We start from the raw sequence: 17,119 nt of genomic DNA, 5'->3' as shown, positions 1-17,119 counted from the left end.
GTTAAGCAGTTGGATTAAACAACTCCTTTGTAAGATACATTTTTTAAATGAAACATGTATGGAAACAGGTTAATTAACAATCCTCAGTTAGCAGGCTCAAGCAAGATAAAACCCACATGGTAGCAAAAACTAACCAACAGAAATTGTTAACAAGTTAGAAATGATTTCAACACACTTTGCTGTAGGCTACTATTTACTAATTAACAAAATAATCACGTATGTCATAACAAATATATTCACCCCACCCAGTATTGTAATCAGAACTTACCAGAAAGCATGTAGTCCTTGGCTCAGACAGTGTAGTAGTGTGGGCTCAATAGCATCTCATTAGTGTGCAAGATCTTGGGAATCAGCTGTACGTGTGATGGAAGAGTACACTGCACATGTGATAGAAGACTGCACTGTGCATACAGAGGGTTGCAATTCCATTGTATTGGGGATAGTTTAACCAAAATGTGCCACAAGACCTAGAATTGCCTTATGTGTATCCCACAAAAAAGGTTCACTGTTATAAGCTCACTTTTTTTGATGAAGTTAAGCAAAATTCCCCAAATTCCCAGGCTTAACTTCCCATGCAAAATTTCTGGAACATTTCCGGAAATTCCCAGAAAGTTTCCGATCCTTTGCAACCCTAGCCGCCATCACCTTCATCTGCCGCCATCACCTCATGTTCCAGCATGATATTGCACGGCTCCATGTCACAAGGACCTGTACACAATTCCTGGAAGCTGAAAATGATTCCATGGCCTGCATACTCACCTGACATGTCACCCATCAAGCATGTTTGGGATGCTCTGGATTGACGTGTATGACAGCATGTTCCAGTTTATGCCAATATCCAGCAACTTCGCACAGCCATTGAAGATGAGTGGGACAACAATCCACAGGCCGCAGTCAACAGCCTGATCAACTCTATGCGAAGGAGATGTGTCGCGCTGCATGAGGCAAATGGAGGTCACACCAGATACTGATTGGTTTTCTGATCCATGCCCCGACATTTTTTTAAAGGTATCTGTGACCAACAGACGCATACAGTGGCAAGAAAAAGTATGTGAACCATTTGGAAATACCTGGATTTCTGCATAAATTGGTCATAAAATTTCATCTGACCTTCATCTAGGTCACAATAGACAAACACAGTCTGCTTAAACTACTAATACAAACAATTTATACGTTTTCATGTTTTTATTGAACACACCGTATAAACATTCACAGTGCAGGGTGGAAAAGGTATGTGAACCCTTGGATTTAATAACTGGCTGACCCTCCTTTGGCAGCAATAACCTCAACCATATGTTTTCTGTAGTTGCAGATCAGACCTGCACAACGGTCAGGAGGAATTTTGGACCATTCCTCTTTACAAAACTATTTCAGTTCAGCCATATTCTTAGGATGTCTGGTGTAAACTTCTCTCTTGAGGTCATGCCACAGCATCTCAATCGGGTTGAGGTCAGGACTCTTACTGGGCCACTCCAGAAGGTGTATTTTCTTCTGTTGGAGCCATTCTGTTGTTGATTTTACTTCTGTGTTTTGGGTCGTTGTCCTGTTGCATCACCCAACTTCTGTAGAGCTTCAATTGGCGGACAGATAGCCTAACATTCTGCTGCAAAATGTCTTAATAAACTCGATTTCATTTTTTGTCGATGATAGCAAGCTGTCCAGGCCCCGAGGCAGCAAAGCAGGTCCAAACCATGCTGCTCCTTCCACCAAACTTTACCGTTTAGATGTTTTGATATTGGTGTGCTGTACCTTTTTTTCTCCACACATAGTGTTGTGTGTTCCTTCCAAACAACTCAACTGTAGTTTATCTGTTCACGGAATATTTTGCCAGTAGTGCTGTGGAACATCCAGGTGCACTTTTGCAAACTTCAGACGTGCAGCAAAGTTTTTTTTGGACAGCAGTGGCTTCTTCCGTGGTGTCCTCCCATGAACACCTTTCTTGTTTACTGCTTTACGTATCGTAGAGACGTCAACAGAGATAGCATGTTCCAGAGAATTCTGTATGTCATTAGCTGACACTCTAGGATTCTTCTTAACCTCACTGAACATTCTGCACTGTGCTCTTGCAGTCATCTTTGCAGGACGGCCACTCCTAGGGAGAGTTGCAACAGTGCTGAACTTTCTCCATTTATAGACAATTTGTCTCACCATGGACTGATGAACATCAAGGCTTTTAGAGATACTTTTGTAACCCTTTCCAGCTTTATGCAAGTCAACAATTCTTAATCTTAGGTCTTCTGAGATCTCTTTTGTTCGAGGCATGGTTCACATCAGGCAATACTACTTGTGAATAGCAAACCCAAAATTTATAGGGCAAGGCAGCACTAACCAACATCTCCAATCTCATCTCATTGATTGGACTCCAGGTTAGCTGACTCCTGACTCCCAGCGTCATCCGGGTTAGGGAGGTTTTGGCCGGTAGGGAAATCCTTGTCTCATCACGCACCAGCGACTCCTGTGGCGGGCCGGGCGCAGTGCACGCTAACCAAGGTTGCCCGATGCACGGTGTTTCCTCCGACACATTGGTGCGATGCACGGTGTTTCCTCCGACACATTGGTGCGGCTGGCTTCCGGGTTTGATGCGCGCTGTGTTAAGAAGCAGTGCGGCTTGGTTGGGTTGTGTATCGGAGAACGCATGACTTTCAACCTTCGTCTCTCCCGAGCCCATACGGGAGTTGTAGCGATGAGACAAGATAGTAGCTACTAAACAATTGGATACCACGAAATTGGGGAGAAAAAGGGGTAAAATTCAAACAAAACAAGAAATACAAAAAAAAGAAAGAACAAAAACGAATTATTTAGGCTATATAATTATTATAATAAGCATTTCAACAACAAATCAACAACAGCACTTCAACAACATGCCTATAAATGTCACATTTAGGAGGTATATAATGATATAATGACATAAAAAAATATTGCTTAGAAATATATAATGAAATGGATGTTTCGAAGTCTATAGCCTATGAATTCACTTGTATTAACAAGGGTTTGGCCAGTCTTTGATTTCAGGATCCTGCATGCCTAGTTTGCTAATTTCGACTACATTCCTTAGATTCCTATGCCTTAATCACAGCCAACACAAATATACTTTGAAACCAACAATATCATGGAATAGAATAAATTAAAAGATTATAGTTTCCCAAATGAAAAAAAGTTACATGTATTTAGGCCTAACTGATGATATGAGGCTGCTGTGTTAAAAAAAAACAAATGTTTTTTTCTTGAATTCATTGATGATCAGATACTTCAGTTGTAACTGGTTCGGTTGCGCTCAATTTTTACAGTTGATAGACAACTTTAGGCCTGTTCCAAACTTAGACAATCCTCTTTTTTTAACAAAAGAATATAGATCAAAACATCTCGGGAGCTACAACACTTCGCTCCAGCACGCACTCATTCATTGTCATCCTCCACTGTGGTATTACAAAATATTCTGCTCGTCTCCAGTAATGTAAAATTACACACATTACATCAATTAAATGAGTTTATAAAATCTATATATGTTTTTTCAGACCAAAAATAAAATGTTAGATTCATGCAGTGCTTTTATTATTATGGAGATCTTTCCACACCTACCCTTGTCTGCGGTGGTCTGCGAATCCACAACCTTCTGGCTACTTTGCCATGTAATGCTTACAAAGTGAAGAACAGTTTGTAAAACTGCATATCTAAGAATCTGGTCTGTCCTCAGAGTGAGAGTAAAATGTTAGGCATGTTCTCTGCTATCCACTTTGTTTTAATTATTATTTTGGGTATAGGAGAAGGTCAAGTTTTTCTTTTTCAAGCGTTCAGGGAGGGTCTGGTAAAACATATTTTACTTTCAGAGAGGTACGATTTTCTCAAGGTATCCCTCATTATAAAAAACGTCCAGTCCCTTCGTCTTTGTCATTCCATGATCTGTTTCACCTGTCTTTGTGCTTGTCTCCACCCCCCTCGAGGTGTCGCCCATCTTCCCCATTATCCCCAGTGTACTTATCAAATCAAATTGTATTAGTCACATGCTCTGAATACAACAGGTGTAGACCTTACAGTGAAATGCTTACTTACGAGCCCCTAACCAACAATGCAGTTTAAAAAAATATGAAAAAGAAATAAAAGTAACAAGTAATTAAAGAACAGCAGTAAAATAACAATAGCGAGACTATATACAGGGGGTACCGATACAGGATCAATGTGCGTGGGCACCAGTTAGTTGAGGTAATATGTACATGTAGGTAGAGTTATTAAAGTGACTATGCATAGATGATAACAACAGAGTAGCAGCAGAGTAAAAGAGGAAGAGGGTGTTCAGCAGTCTTATGGCTTGGGGGTAGAAGCTGTTTAGAAGCCTCTTGGACCTAGACCTGGTGCTCCGGTACCACTTGCCATGCGGTAGCATAGAGAACAGTCTATGACTAGGGTGGCTGGAGTCTTTGACACTTTTTCCTCTGACACTGCCTGGTATAGAGGTCCTGGATGGCAGGGAGCTTGGCCCCAGTGATGTACTGGGCCGTTCGCACTACCTTCTGTAGTGCCTTGCAGTCGGAGGCCGAGCAGTTGCCATACCAGGCAGTGATGCAACCAATGGTGCAGCTGTAGATCCTTTAGAGGATCTGAGAACCCATGCCAAATCTTTTCAGTCTCCTGAGGGGGAATAGGTTTTGTCGTGCCCTCTTCACAACTGTCTTGGTGTGCTTGGACCATGTTAGTTTGTTGGTGATGTGGACACCAAGGAACTTGAAGCTCTCAACCTGCTCCACTGCAGCTCCGTCGATGAGAATGGGGGCATGCTCGATCCTCTTTTTCCTGTGGTCCCTAATCATCTCCTTTATCTTGATCATGTTAAGGGAGAGGTTGTTATCCTGGCACCACACAGCCAGGTCTCTGACCTCCTCCCTATAGGCTGTCTTGTCGTTGTCGGTGATCAGGTAGGTAGATCACTGTTGTGTCGTCGGCAAACTTAATGATGGTGTTGGAGTCGTGCCTGGCCATGCAGTCATGAGTGAACAGGGAGTACAGGAGGGGGCTGAGCATGCACCCCTGAGGGGGCCCTGTGTTGAGGATCAGCGTGGCAGATGTGTTGTTACCTACCCTTACCACCTGAGGGCAGCCCATCAGGAAGTCCGGGATCCAGTTGCAAAGGGAGGTGTTTAGTCCTAGGGTCCTTAGCTTATTGATGAGCTTTGAGGGCACTATGGTGTTGAACGCTGAGCTGTAGTCAATGAATAGCATTCTCACATAGGTGTTCCTTTTGTCCAGGTGGGAAAGGGCAGTGTGGAGTGCAATAGAGATTGCATCATCTGTGGATCTGTTGGGGCGGAGTGGGTCTAGGGTTTCTGGGGTAATGGTGTTGTTGTGAGCCATGACCAGCCTTTCAAAGCACTTCATGGCTACAGACGTGAGTGCTACGGGTCTGTAGACATTTAGGCAGGTTACCTTAGTGTTCTTGGACACAGGGACTATGGGGTCTGCTTAAAACTTGTTGGTCTGCTTACAGACTCGGACAGGGAGAGGTTGAAAGCGTCAGTGAAGACATTTGCCAGTTGGTCAGCGCATGCTCGCAGTACACATCCTGGTAATCCGTCTGGCCCTGCGGCCTTGTGAATTTACCTCAAAGCGAGCATAGAAGTAGTTTAGCTCATCTGGTAGGCTTGTGTCACTTGGCAGCTCTCGGCTGTGCTTCCCCTTATAGTCTGTAATGGTTTGCAAGCCCTGCCACATCCGATGAGCGTCAGAGCCGGTGTAGTACGATTCGATCTTAGTCCTGTATTTAAGCTTTGCCTGTTTGATAGTTCTTCGGAGGGCATTTAGATATTTCTTATAAGCTTCCGGGTTAGAGTCCCGCTCCTTGAAAGGGGCAGCTCTAGCCTTTAGCTCAGTGTGGATGTTGCCTGTAATCCATGGCTTCTGGTTGGGGTATGTACGTACGGTCACTGTGGGGACAACGTCATCGATGCACTTATTGATGAAGCCGATGACTGATGTGGTGTACTCCTCAATGCCATCGGAGGAATCCCGGAACATATTCCAGTCAGTGCTAGCAAAACAGTCCAGTAGCTTAGCATCTGCTTCATCTGACCACTTTTTTTTATTGATTTATACCTGTGTTCTTATACACTTGTACCTGTGTTCTCTGTTTGTCTGTTGCCAGTTCGTTTTGTTTCATCAAGCCTACCAGTGTTTCTTCCCGTGCTCCTGTCTGTCTCTAGTTCCCGTTTTCTAGCTTTCCCGGTTTTGACCATTCTGCCTGCCCTGACCCTGAGCCTAACTGTCGTTCTGTACCTTGCCATAACACCCTGGATTACTGACCTATGCCTGCCCTGACCTTGAGCCTGCCTGCCGTCCTGTAGCTTTCGGACTCCGCTCTGGACTACTGACCTCTGCCTGCCCTTGACCTGTCGTTTGCCTGCCCCCCTGTTTGAGTAATACACTTTTGTTACTTCGAAACTGTCTGCATCTGGGTCTTCCCCTGAGCCTTGACAGTCTTAACATATTGAAAGCCCAAGAAAGAGGATTTCTACACCCACCATCTCAGATTGTTCTGAAATCGTTTCTGCTGTTAGAAACAGATAAGATTAGCATTCCTGCAACATTTTTTTCAGAAATATTATTGACTCTGAGAATTTAAGCTAATTGATGCCACCCATACGCTGCTGCTACTCTGTTTGTTATGTATCCTGATTGTCTAGTCACTTTTACCCCTACCTACATGTACATATTACCTCAACTACCTCGTACACTTGCACATTGACTCAGTACCGGTACTCTTGTATATAGCCTCGTTATTGTTATTTTATTAATCAATTATTTCTTTGCTAATCTTTTCTTCCTTTTTACTCTGCATTCGTGGGAAAGGGAGGTAAAGTCTATGGTAAAGTTCACACATGTGGCGCATGTGACAAACAATATAAAATTGTATTTGAGTTAAAAAAATGGATTGCCAAATTACTTCTTATCACAATAGAAGGAAACAAATGATTCCCTACAGATGCTCTACTTCAAGGATATCAGATATGGCTTTCATCAGAGCAATCTGTCAGGACATAACACCATCTGCTTTGACAGTTAACACTATTATAGAACTTCATTTTATTGAATGATTCCAAAAGTACATCATACAGCCAGAGGTACAGACAGTGTCTAGGAACGTTTTGCTCTGCAATGTGAGTCATGCCTGGAGATCCATCAAGTTATTGACTATATTTTCCACAAGAGGACCGGACTGTTTCACAAGATGCAATATATCCCTGATGTTACAAGGTTAATTCACTGTGACTCACTCAACCAGGTTCTCTAAATCCTTAAGCCCCGAAATCCGTATTATAAGGATATGTGATGTTTATTTGGGATGAGAGGCACAACTAGACTTCCTCAGAGGAAGACAAAGGTGTCAATGAAAACAGCACTCAAGAAGCTTTATGACAGAAACAGGCCAATCAAAATGGGTGCCAGGCACTTCATTTAACTAAAACTGCCGTACATAAACACAGCAGCCATTATACTGACAGAGTTGTGAGCCGTGATTTCTGGCTACAACAGCCGGGGTCACGTGGTTTGACCTCTGTGATGGATGTTCAATCAGCCCCACATTGGTGCCGATGCTCAGACCTGGAGCCAAGATTGAAGAGCTCATCTCTGGGCATGGTGCACTTTATAGGGACAGAATCAATTCACTTCTCCCCGTCCAAGATTCTCCCTCTATTATTCTTAAGGAAGTAATTCATGTAAAAGAAAAGGACTAAGTGCCAAGAACATCCCGTAAATAACAGGTGATAGACAACTTTCTCACTCTGCTGGCTTTGTATCTGTCGTGTTGATGAAGGGCCGCTGGCCACGGATCCAGATCGTCATATTTCTGTCAGCCACTACATGGCCCCTCTTGCAAAGGACGGTGGTCCATTGACGAAAGCCATGGTGACTACCTATTGATTGAGTGCACTGGGGGGGGCCCTCCTCCCACATCTGACAGGATAAAAGTATAGCTGGGATGGACCAAAGGCAGTGGATTTGCTGGGGCAGGTTGAGAACGAGTTGACACTACGGTAAGCACTTCTTTGGGACAGCTGCTTCGCTGACATGGACAGTTTTGTCTCTGTGAACTACTGGCTGGGACTGCTAGCTTTTCTGCTTCTACAAGGGGTAGTCAGTGTGGAGGGAAGAAGCATCTTCAACCCTGGTGAGTCTGCTGGTTTGGTGAATGAATGTGTGCTAGCTGCTGGCCTATTTGAGGCATAGACGACCTGAAGATGTAGGCGGTCTGAGGACGCTGGTTGCAACTAATGGGTTAATTCCCAGCTGTTTTGCATGCATTGTCAGTTGTTATAATGTGAGCATGCAATAATAAAAGCATACGGATAATTATTTTGTTGGTGTTCTACGGCAAAGTCATTTAGTGTTTGCTTGGCAATTCAATTGTGTTCGTCTAACAATACTGTTAATACTGCACTGTGAATGTGGCTCAGTTTAAAGGGGATATTGTGTAATTATATTTGTATGTACACTAGGTGCTTTTGAAGTTGTTTGCAGTAAAATCAGATGTACTGCCGTTTTTCCCCCACATATTCAGAAAACCATGTATATCCCCAAAGAGGAGACACAGACGCCCAGAACAAGATTCTAGCGTTGTTGCTACATAGAAGCTTAGAACCTATTGAAAGAAATGACGCTTTAGGTAAGGTTTTTACAGTATATCACACACACACACTAATATAGTGTTTGTCAATGTAAAAAATACAAGGATGTGTATATATAATATTACATGGACTGTTTCTCAGGTTTGCCGTTTGTGCCAACACATTTCTTTCTCCTCTGCAGGTTTAGAGTTTGCCAACAAGCTAGCGGAGCTGAAGGAGGTAGGTCATTCAAGTGTTTTGTACACACGGAGTGCAACAGTTTAAGCACTTGCTGCGTCCTGTGCAGTCATACATTTCATCCAGCTGAGAAGACGGCAATGCTTTTAAGCAGGGTTTATGAGATGAACGGGTAAACATAGTTCTCCTTGAGCGAGACACTGTGCACATTCTGTGGAAAATTCCCCCTTTAGCCTTTACGTCGAGCAGATCTGCCTATTGTCTGACGGAGTTCAAATGAGAGCTCTAGCAGCATAATCTCTCATGGCCTTGGAGAGTGATGACCTTACCTGAGAGCAGGCACCTCCCATAAAGACCGACACAGGGTTCCTTTGACCGTCTGTAACCACTGTGTTCTCTACCTTTACAGATAGAGGCTTTGAAGGAGGACTTGGAGCTGGAAAGGGAGCTCTCCTCAAACACACTAGTGGAGGACAGGTCCATACTGCGGAAAAGGGTTGAGCGTACGTTTCGTATCGCCGACTGTCGGCGACGGCACTGATTTTTCCACAGTCCTAACACATTTAATTTCCTACAGTGGTCTTCATTTTACAAACAAAATGATTATTCCTCCTTGAAATCGAGCAAGCGACTGAACAGTGTTTTCTCTGTGTCCACAGCCTGTTTCTGGAAGTACTGTGTATGACAGTACTTCCAGGAGCGCAGTACTGTACGTGCAGTACTGTCCTACTTAGAGAGGAGCCTCTGAGTCCCGCTGCATTGCCCTAACGCCCCAAAGACTCAACACACTCACAGACAACAACACAACTCACCCATTACCAAGTGTTTGAATGTTGTAGCGTAACTAATATGCCAATACTATAATGTACTCATCACTGTGCTGTAACCTCTGCGCTGATGTCGCAATATCGGGCGTCTACAGGTGTTTATAATAGGTTCAATGACGGTTGGGTCTGAATCAGGTTGGGCATAAGTGACATTTTATTTGTGTTGTTTTGCATAATTACCTTGTAGTGCATAATTACCTCAAACGACCGAAATGACTTGATCGCCAGTTCAGTACTGGATGTAACGTTTCAGATGCTTCTCTACAGGACTCCAACTTTTGAGATGACAAGGAGTTATCAGCATTTCTCTAAGAGTGGAAGGTATTGTTGTCACAGCCTAACATCGTCTGCTGACAAAGGACTTGGTCCATGTTTCCACACCCAGAGTAACTGTCCTCTTCTCAACATGTTGACTTTGTCTTCCTCTAGTGGCAAATGGGTGCAGTGACGCAATTCATGTACTTTCCATTGTCAAGTATCAGTATTGCTTTGATGAAATATCAGTATTGCTTTGATGAATGTGTTACCGTTTCCTTCATTTAATAAACTATATATTATCATGCTAGCTTGTGTCTCGGCTACCTGTGATTATGTCACTCCAGGAATAGAGAAATAAATGGTTAGATCAACCCCTGAATTGTAAGTCACTCTGGATAAGAGCGTCTGCTAAATGACAACATTTTGAAATGTAAGGACCAGGGCTGTTTTGGAAATGTTTGGCTATCTTCAGGCTATATCTTTTGCCTGAATGAAACACCTTTACAACTCAGTCGCAAAGACAAGATCTGGCAACAATCGTGTCCAGTATGAGAGCGAGAAAGTCCATTGAGGTGCACACACCTTATAAGTACGTTTTTTTGGGGGGGTACCTGTATCGCCTCAAAACATGGTTAAAACTATCATTTTGATATCATGGTCAGTCCTTGCATCCATACCTATGTCTACAGATGTAGGATCTTCATTTGAGCCCGTTGGAGCCAGTGCAGAAAAAATGTACAGTTCTACAATTTTGGCTCGGCTGAGAATTATTGCTCTGTCTATGACTTTATTTTTCTGCCATGGTCTCTGCCTCTCTTTCTCTCATTGTCACTGTGGTGGTGCATCTGGGAGCCGAGTCATTGGCTCGGTCTGAACATCGGGAGTTGCACCAATGATAGGGCTCTCTGAATCCTACAGAGAGATAGATGGGAGTGGAGGGATGTCTGAGAAACCAGTAAGCCTGTGCAATCATTTACCCTGTCAGAAAACCACAATGGAACATTGGAGAGAAACGTGTGGCTATGAAGCACCACTGACCTACCTGAAGCGGTAGAATTGTAGATCTGACTACAACAGGATAGGGTGAATTATTCGTCACTCGTGGCCTAATCAAAACAAACGCAGACAAACAGCTAAGCTCGCAACCATACACAAATGCACGCAAGCACACCAAAATAGAACAGAGAAAACCTTTTAAACCTACTACATAAGAATGTTACGGGGAATAGCAGCATTGGCAACCATCCAGTCTATAACGGATATATTGTAATGTGGGTCTTATCTCCCCGTGTTCAGCGGCCTGTTGACCGGAACAAGCGCTTGCGTATGGTCTGCGCATCCTGCTAAGATAAATTATACGGAAATGGAGACGCATCCTATCAAGTCTCTCAATTACCAGGCATATAAGGACCAAGAGCAACACAACAAGAGCAAGTCTGCTGTGGTGCGTCTCGTTTAAAAGGTAGGCAGAATTCCTTGCATCAGTCTACTACTACATTCCTTTTCTGTTTATTATAAAGTACAGAAACTCTAGTACTGTATATTGATTATTTGTTTGGTTAAGTAATTGCTATTTTTTTAAATACCTGAAGTACATAAACGTATCATTCTTGTGTAGTTTATATTTATAGGTTACATTGAGTACTTTATTGAATTGTTTTGGGCTATCTGGCATTAGTGCGTAAGCCTAAACTTCAGGGTCTAACTGGACAGGCGCAAATTAGCTTACACGCCAATCGCCAAATGCTTTTGGGAACAGGCAACAAAAAAAAGGACAATGTCGAGTTTAATTCAATAAGAGAAAAGCTGCGAAATTGAGAGTTGAAGATCAAGAGAAGGGAAGGCCTGACAAGTAATGTTTGGGAAAGAATTGGTGAAATGGTTAAAGAGGATGATTGTGAGGAGCTATAGGAATTCGACAGTCACAAGATGTCACGCCAAGAGAACTGTAGCCTACTGTTCAGACGGGTTGAATTGAAACTGAAATCTATAACCTCTGTGGGAGCAAAACTCATGACTATGATTACATTTCCATTATCAGCAGTATCTTAGACTGTCCACTTTGAAGTGCTGAGACAGAATGGCTATATAAGGAATGGGACATATATGACCAGGGCCCCTCCACCATTATAACCTAGACAGCGTCAGATGCGGGCGCTAACAAGCAAGAACTGAGACGAAAAGATAATGGTGGAGAAAGGCCAAGGGAAGTTATTTTCATATAGAGGGAGGGGATTCTATACATTATGCAAAGACGGAATACTATAAAGGCAGGGCTCTGTGATAAGAGAACTCAGCTGTTCCATGGAATTGCTCGGCTCTGTTACTTTGTAATAAAGTCTAACTCAATCTACAGGTTCCAGTATCTGTGCAAATATTTGACTCAATATTTTCCACAACACCTCTCACATAGCCATAATGTTAACTCCTGAAGAATTAAGCACTTCTTGCAGTAAAATTATACACCAAATGTAGGCTAAATTGTGACTGGGGAATAGGAGTGGAGAAAAAAAGGATTTCTTTCTTTCAGCATCTTGAGAGAATGTGAATGGGCAGTCAGATAGCACCTCTACTGATGGTATCTTTATCAGCATCATAAAAACTGATAGTATTTCAACCACATAAAATATGCATCCAAGCCAAACTGAAATCTTATCAGAAAAATGTTGGGTCGTTTTTCACAGCTTTCTATTTCCTCACAACCGGTCAAACTGAAGTAAATTTTAGATTTTTTTTCACAGAACATATTTCCCGTATTTTTTTTATACAGCTGACCAACGTACCACTAACAGGGCAACCAAGTTTAAATATTTTTTTTTTTTTAAATGGCCAAATCAACTCAAAACTGCTCAATATTTGGTTTGATGTTACTTAAAGGTAATATGGCCTTTAAACCCCAAAAAACTTTTCTTGACTATTCTTGCCCATTGACTACTTTCAAGGTGAGGAACCATCTAACAAGAAGTTGGAAAATACTGAGCTTCACCTTTAATCTAGCAACTTGTCATATACAGTACTAGCCTAATATTGATGATCAGCAGATTTTGATATTAACACATTTCTCCCTTCAATAGGCACCATGTGGAGCGTATTACTCTTTCTCCTGGTCCAGCCTTTGCACACCGACAGCATGGTCTGCCCTAACAGCTGCATGTGCAACCTAGAGGGGGCCGTCAAATGTGTGGGCAACATCAGGGACGTGCCCAAAGGCATGCCCACCAACATGTACCTACTTCAGCTGAATGGCACAAACATGAAGGTTCTGAACGAACAGAGTCTGGCCATGTTGCCCCTTATGCTGCGTTTAGGCATCAGCCACAGCCCCCTGGACACCATCCACCCTGAGGCCTTCCATGTGGCCCCGCAGCTCCTCTCCATCAAGCTGTCATCCAACGCCCTCTCCAGCCTCCCTTCCCGGGTGTTCAGCCCCTTGGTCAGCCTGGAGCAGCTGCATCTGGATGACAATCGTCTGGAGTCCATCGCCCCGTGTTGTTCGAGGGTCTGGCCAACCTGCACGAACTGGACGTCAGTAACAACGCCATCGCTCACCTCGCCCCCAATGTTTTCCACGGACTGAGTAGCCTGCGCTATCTCAACCTGGGGAGAAACTCCCTGCAGCAGCTGCCCCCCACCTTGTTCCACTCATTGACGCGGTTGCAGTTCCTCATGCTCTACAACAACAAGCTAGAGCGGCTGGAGGTGGGTGCCTTCGACGAGCTGGCCAACCTCCTGGAGCTCAAACTGCACAACAACCAGATCGCATACATCCCCCCCGAGGTGTTCTGGGCCCTAGGCAACCTCATGACACTCACCATGTCCTCCAACCTTCTCCAGGGTGTCCCGAATGAAAGCTTCTACCACCTTCCCAAACTCACCAAGCTCACTATCTACAAAAACCCTCTGCTGTCACTGCCTGATAAGTTGATGGGCCAAATGCCCAGGATGAAGGAATTCTACCTGTATGACACCAACCTCAGCACCGTGCCCTGGAGCCTGTTTGCCAACATGAGCGGGATGGAGAGGCTCTCCCTGCACCTCAACAACAAGCTGAGGGAGCTGCCCCCTGACCTTTTTTGCTGCCTGCCCAACCTCCAGAAGCTTTCTCTCAAGTCCAATGACATCCAGGATCTACATCCAGATATCTTCTCCAAGCTGGCCAATATGAACACTCTGCTCCTGAATGATAACAAGCTTCGCTCCCTTTCTGAGGACATATTTAAGGGCAACCCCAGTTTGGCCAGCATCGAGCTGAAGAACAACCAGCTGCGGACCCTTCCGGGGGAGGTCTTCTCTACTGCAGGGGGTTTAAGGGTTGTTACTCTGAGTGGCAACCCATGGGACTGCAGGTGTGGCATCAGAGACATTGCAAGTTGGATAAAGCTTAATGAAGGCGTGGTTAGTGATCGGACGGATGTGATATGTCGTAATCCGTACCCTCTACTTCTCCGCCCACTTGGTTCCCTACTCGACGAAGAGTTTAAGTGTGACCTTACCACACCCTCGAGCAGCCGCTCCACCCGCTCTTCGGTTGAACTCAGCCATGCCGTTTCCACTACAGCTCTTGAGGAGCAAGAGGTGGTAGACTTCACAGCCACAACTACTGCACCCGAGGCTCCATCAACCCAACAAACAGAAAATCCTACTGAGAGTGTCCGGTTCACCACACCTGGGACTAGGCGCACAACAACTGCCACACCGACCGCCGACGTTCTCGACATTCTTGACGACGACTATATATTCAAGCCTATGGGCACCGAATCGCTCCCTGTCCATGTCCTATCCCCGCCCTTCCACGACAGGCTGGTGTTTGAGAACGGGCTCGAGTTTGTGCACAACAACCGCCTAAAGGGCTGGGTTTACCTGTGGACGCTGCCACCCAATGGGGCTTACGTTGGTTTCCTCATGGCTCTCCACATCCTTCTAGTGGCCACAGGCGTGGCCCTGATTCTGGCTGCCATGTACGGGATGTACCGTCTCCACCAGGCCACGGAAGACCTAGGAGCAATACTCACAAACAGGAAACACGCCATCATATCAGAGAGGAAGCAGAAAGACCAAGATAAACTGTAGCTTCACCAAATGCGAAGATGCAGTACAGTATGTGTCGAGAGTATCATTGTGGTGAAAGAGTTTTCTAAAGAATAGCGGAACAAGACCTTGGGAAACCTGTCAATGTAAAGCACAAGCCAACGCTGTCTGCATTATTTGAAGTTCGTTAGCATTAGAAGAGTGTAACTGAGAATTTATTCATTAGGCATATCTCGTCTCCTCCCAGTGGTAGGAGCTTTAAACAACAGGGACAAAGAATGATCCTCTCACAACATTGGTCCAAAGAGCCAGACCGTTATGGAGTTAGGCTAGCTCTTTTTTTATTATTATTGTGAAAATAACGGATGATGACTACGCGGACCGAGCGAACAATTTCTCAATTCTATTGGGTGAACCATATGTTCACTAAGCTGTGGGTAAAATTCACCTCTGGAGGACAAGCTAAGCAACCTTGTCTTACTCCTAAGAGTTTTCCAGTCAATTAATGGCCATATGGTGACAGTACGCATTCTTTCAGCGATACAACGATTGGCAACATCTAACCAGTGGAAAATAACGTTGTCATGGCTTATTAGTTAGATAGAGGTCATACTGTTTCTGCAGCTGGGGAAAGAAAGCCGAACCGCATGAATAGAAATGTCCTGATGTCATAAAATGATCTTATTCCTGTCTTTCCCACTAGCAGCTATGAGTGATCCTAATATGCCTGTATATTTTACACACGCACGCACACACACACATAAGTGAGGTACTGATATCTTACTATTTAACTGCTCAGAGACATCTTGGTAGGCCGACAGGTGTGAATGATGAATATTAGGGGACTTTTGGATGACCCCCACAAATCACAAGACCAATTGTAGTCATTTAAATGTATTAAACACATTGAAAAAAAGCAGACAAGGGGACATGAGCTTCATGTATTGTAGGTGAGCCGATGCTTTTCTTTTGACTCACGGGACACGACGGACAGATACGATGAGGCTCCTATCTCAGTCCTAAAAAATGGGAAGCTCAAGTACACCATTTGTCAATATCATAGTGTAGTAAGACATTTTTCGTTGGGAAATGTTCATTGCAATGTTCCTTCCAAAACACAAACAAGCATCCACATGAAACACTGTTTAAGGCATTGGTATTCATGTATCACCATGTACAAAGTTGCCTATAAATCATTTGTTTTATCCCATTACTCTTGTGTTGGCAGATCATTCTCATGTAGGCTATTTGAGAACTACGCTGTTAAGATAGAAAGACTCAAAGCATCGTCATTGTGTAGTGGAACCATGAAAAGCAGTTCATCTAAGCTGAGATCTGGTGTTTGGAGGGTGTTTGAATGTAAACCCAATGCCAGTGTTATAGTACGGTGAATGTATTTGAAAACAGAATGGGAGATTCAAGAAAGTGGTTCTTCAGTTTGAAGGTTGGTGTTAAGATAGTCTTGTGAAAACCATTTCTGGTGTTTCAGTGCATGTAAAAGCAGCATCTGAACACAAAAAGCATGTTTTGGCAGACTGTCTGTCATACAATCAAATGGTTTTGAAATGAAAATGGTTTATATCGTAAATATTGATTGGGATGATTTTATTTGAGTTTTAAAAATTAAGATAATTATGGGAATTTAATACTTTTCCTAGGGTAGACAAGGGCACTAATTATAGGCTACTGTTGCCAGACCCATTGTGAGATTAGAATGATGTTACAAATCAAAATGACAACTCTTTATGTTGTCAAAACATTATCTTAGTCCACTCAGTCAGTCTTCAGGACTAAACTGTTGTGCTGAACCACCCTTCTTATACTGAGCACATCGGGCCTGATTCAGACTTGCGATACACTTAACATGGACTCAATAAAATATGGACTTAACTCAACAAAATGTTAAAGTCCATGTTAAATCAACTTATCTTTATTTTTTCTGTGCTTTGTTTAGAAAGATTAGTAACAGGAGACTGATTAAATAGTTAATTTTACCCACTCAACCACACAGCCACGTACCGTGTGAAGAACTTGGGCCCCCATATCAGAATGTTTAGATTAAAGGCAAAATTTGAACTTCAGACATTGTGCTTCTTTACTGTTTAGAATTGCTCCAGTCTGGGGCATGGAGGTGGAGAGAGGGCATTTGTGTCTGGTGTGCCCTCTAAGCAAACTCTATGGTCAAGTATAAAAACAGGCAAGTATGCGGGCACC

General features: G+C 43.6%; 2 protein-coding genes across 2 annotated transcripts; both read left to right on the top strand.

Annotated features, from left to right (window-relative positions):
* The first annotated feature begins 5,355 nt into the window (after positions 1-5,355).
* Positions 5,356-10,173, top strand: LOC135564392 (urotensin-2B-like). Its single transcript, XM_065009437.1, has 5 exons — positions 5,356-8,158; positions 8,549-8,653; positions 8,797-8,834; positions 9,202-9,295; positions 9,452-10,173. Exons 1-5 carry the CDS (start codon positions 8,059-8,061, stop codon positions 9,475-9,477), a joined length of 363 nt encoding a protein of 120 aa, XP_064865509.1. The 5' UTR covers positions 5,356-8,058; the 3' UTR covers positions 9,478-10,173.
* Positions 10,174-11,198: 1,025 nt separating this feature from the next.
* On the top strand, positions 11,199-16,115 carry LOC115108715 (platelet glycoprotein V-like). The gene is given in 3 exon segments (XM_029633336.2): positions 11,199-11,339; positions 12,952-13,362; positions 13,365-16,115. Coding segments are annotated over 2 exon segments (1,989 nt in total). The 5' UTR covers positions 11,199-11,339; positions 12,952-12,956; the 3' UTR covers positions 14,948-16,115.
* Positions 16,116-17,119: the final 1,004 nt, after the last annotated feature.

The sequence above is a fragment of the Oncorhynchus nerka genome, linkage group LG24, assembly GCF_034236695.1.
Source record: "Oncorhynchus nerka isolate Pitt River linkage group LG24, Oner_Uvic_2.0, whole genome shotgun sequence".
NCBI classification, from domain to species: domain Eukaryota; kingdom Metazoa; phylum Chordata; class Actinopteri; order Salmoniformes; family Salmonidae; genus Oncorhynchus; species Oncorhynchus nerka.
Note: the sequence above shows the minus strand (reverse complement) of the source record. Positions and strands in the feature narration are given on the sequence as shown.

Coding starts and splice junctions, on each gene's coding strand:
- LOC135564392 (XM_065009437.1), top strand. CDS start 8,059: ATGGACAGTTTTGTCTCTGTGAACTACTGGCTGGGACTGCTAGCTTTT. Junction 8,159..8,548: donor AAGAAGCATCTTCAACCCTG/GTGAGTCTGCTG, acceptor CCACATATTCAG/AAAACCATGTATATCCCCAA. Junction 9,296..9,451: donor ACTGCGGAAAAGGGTTGAGC/GTACGTTTCGTA, acceptor CTGTGTCCACAG/CCTGTTTCTGGAAGTACTGT.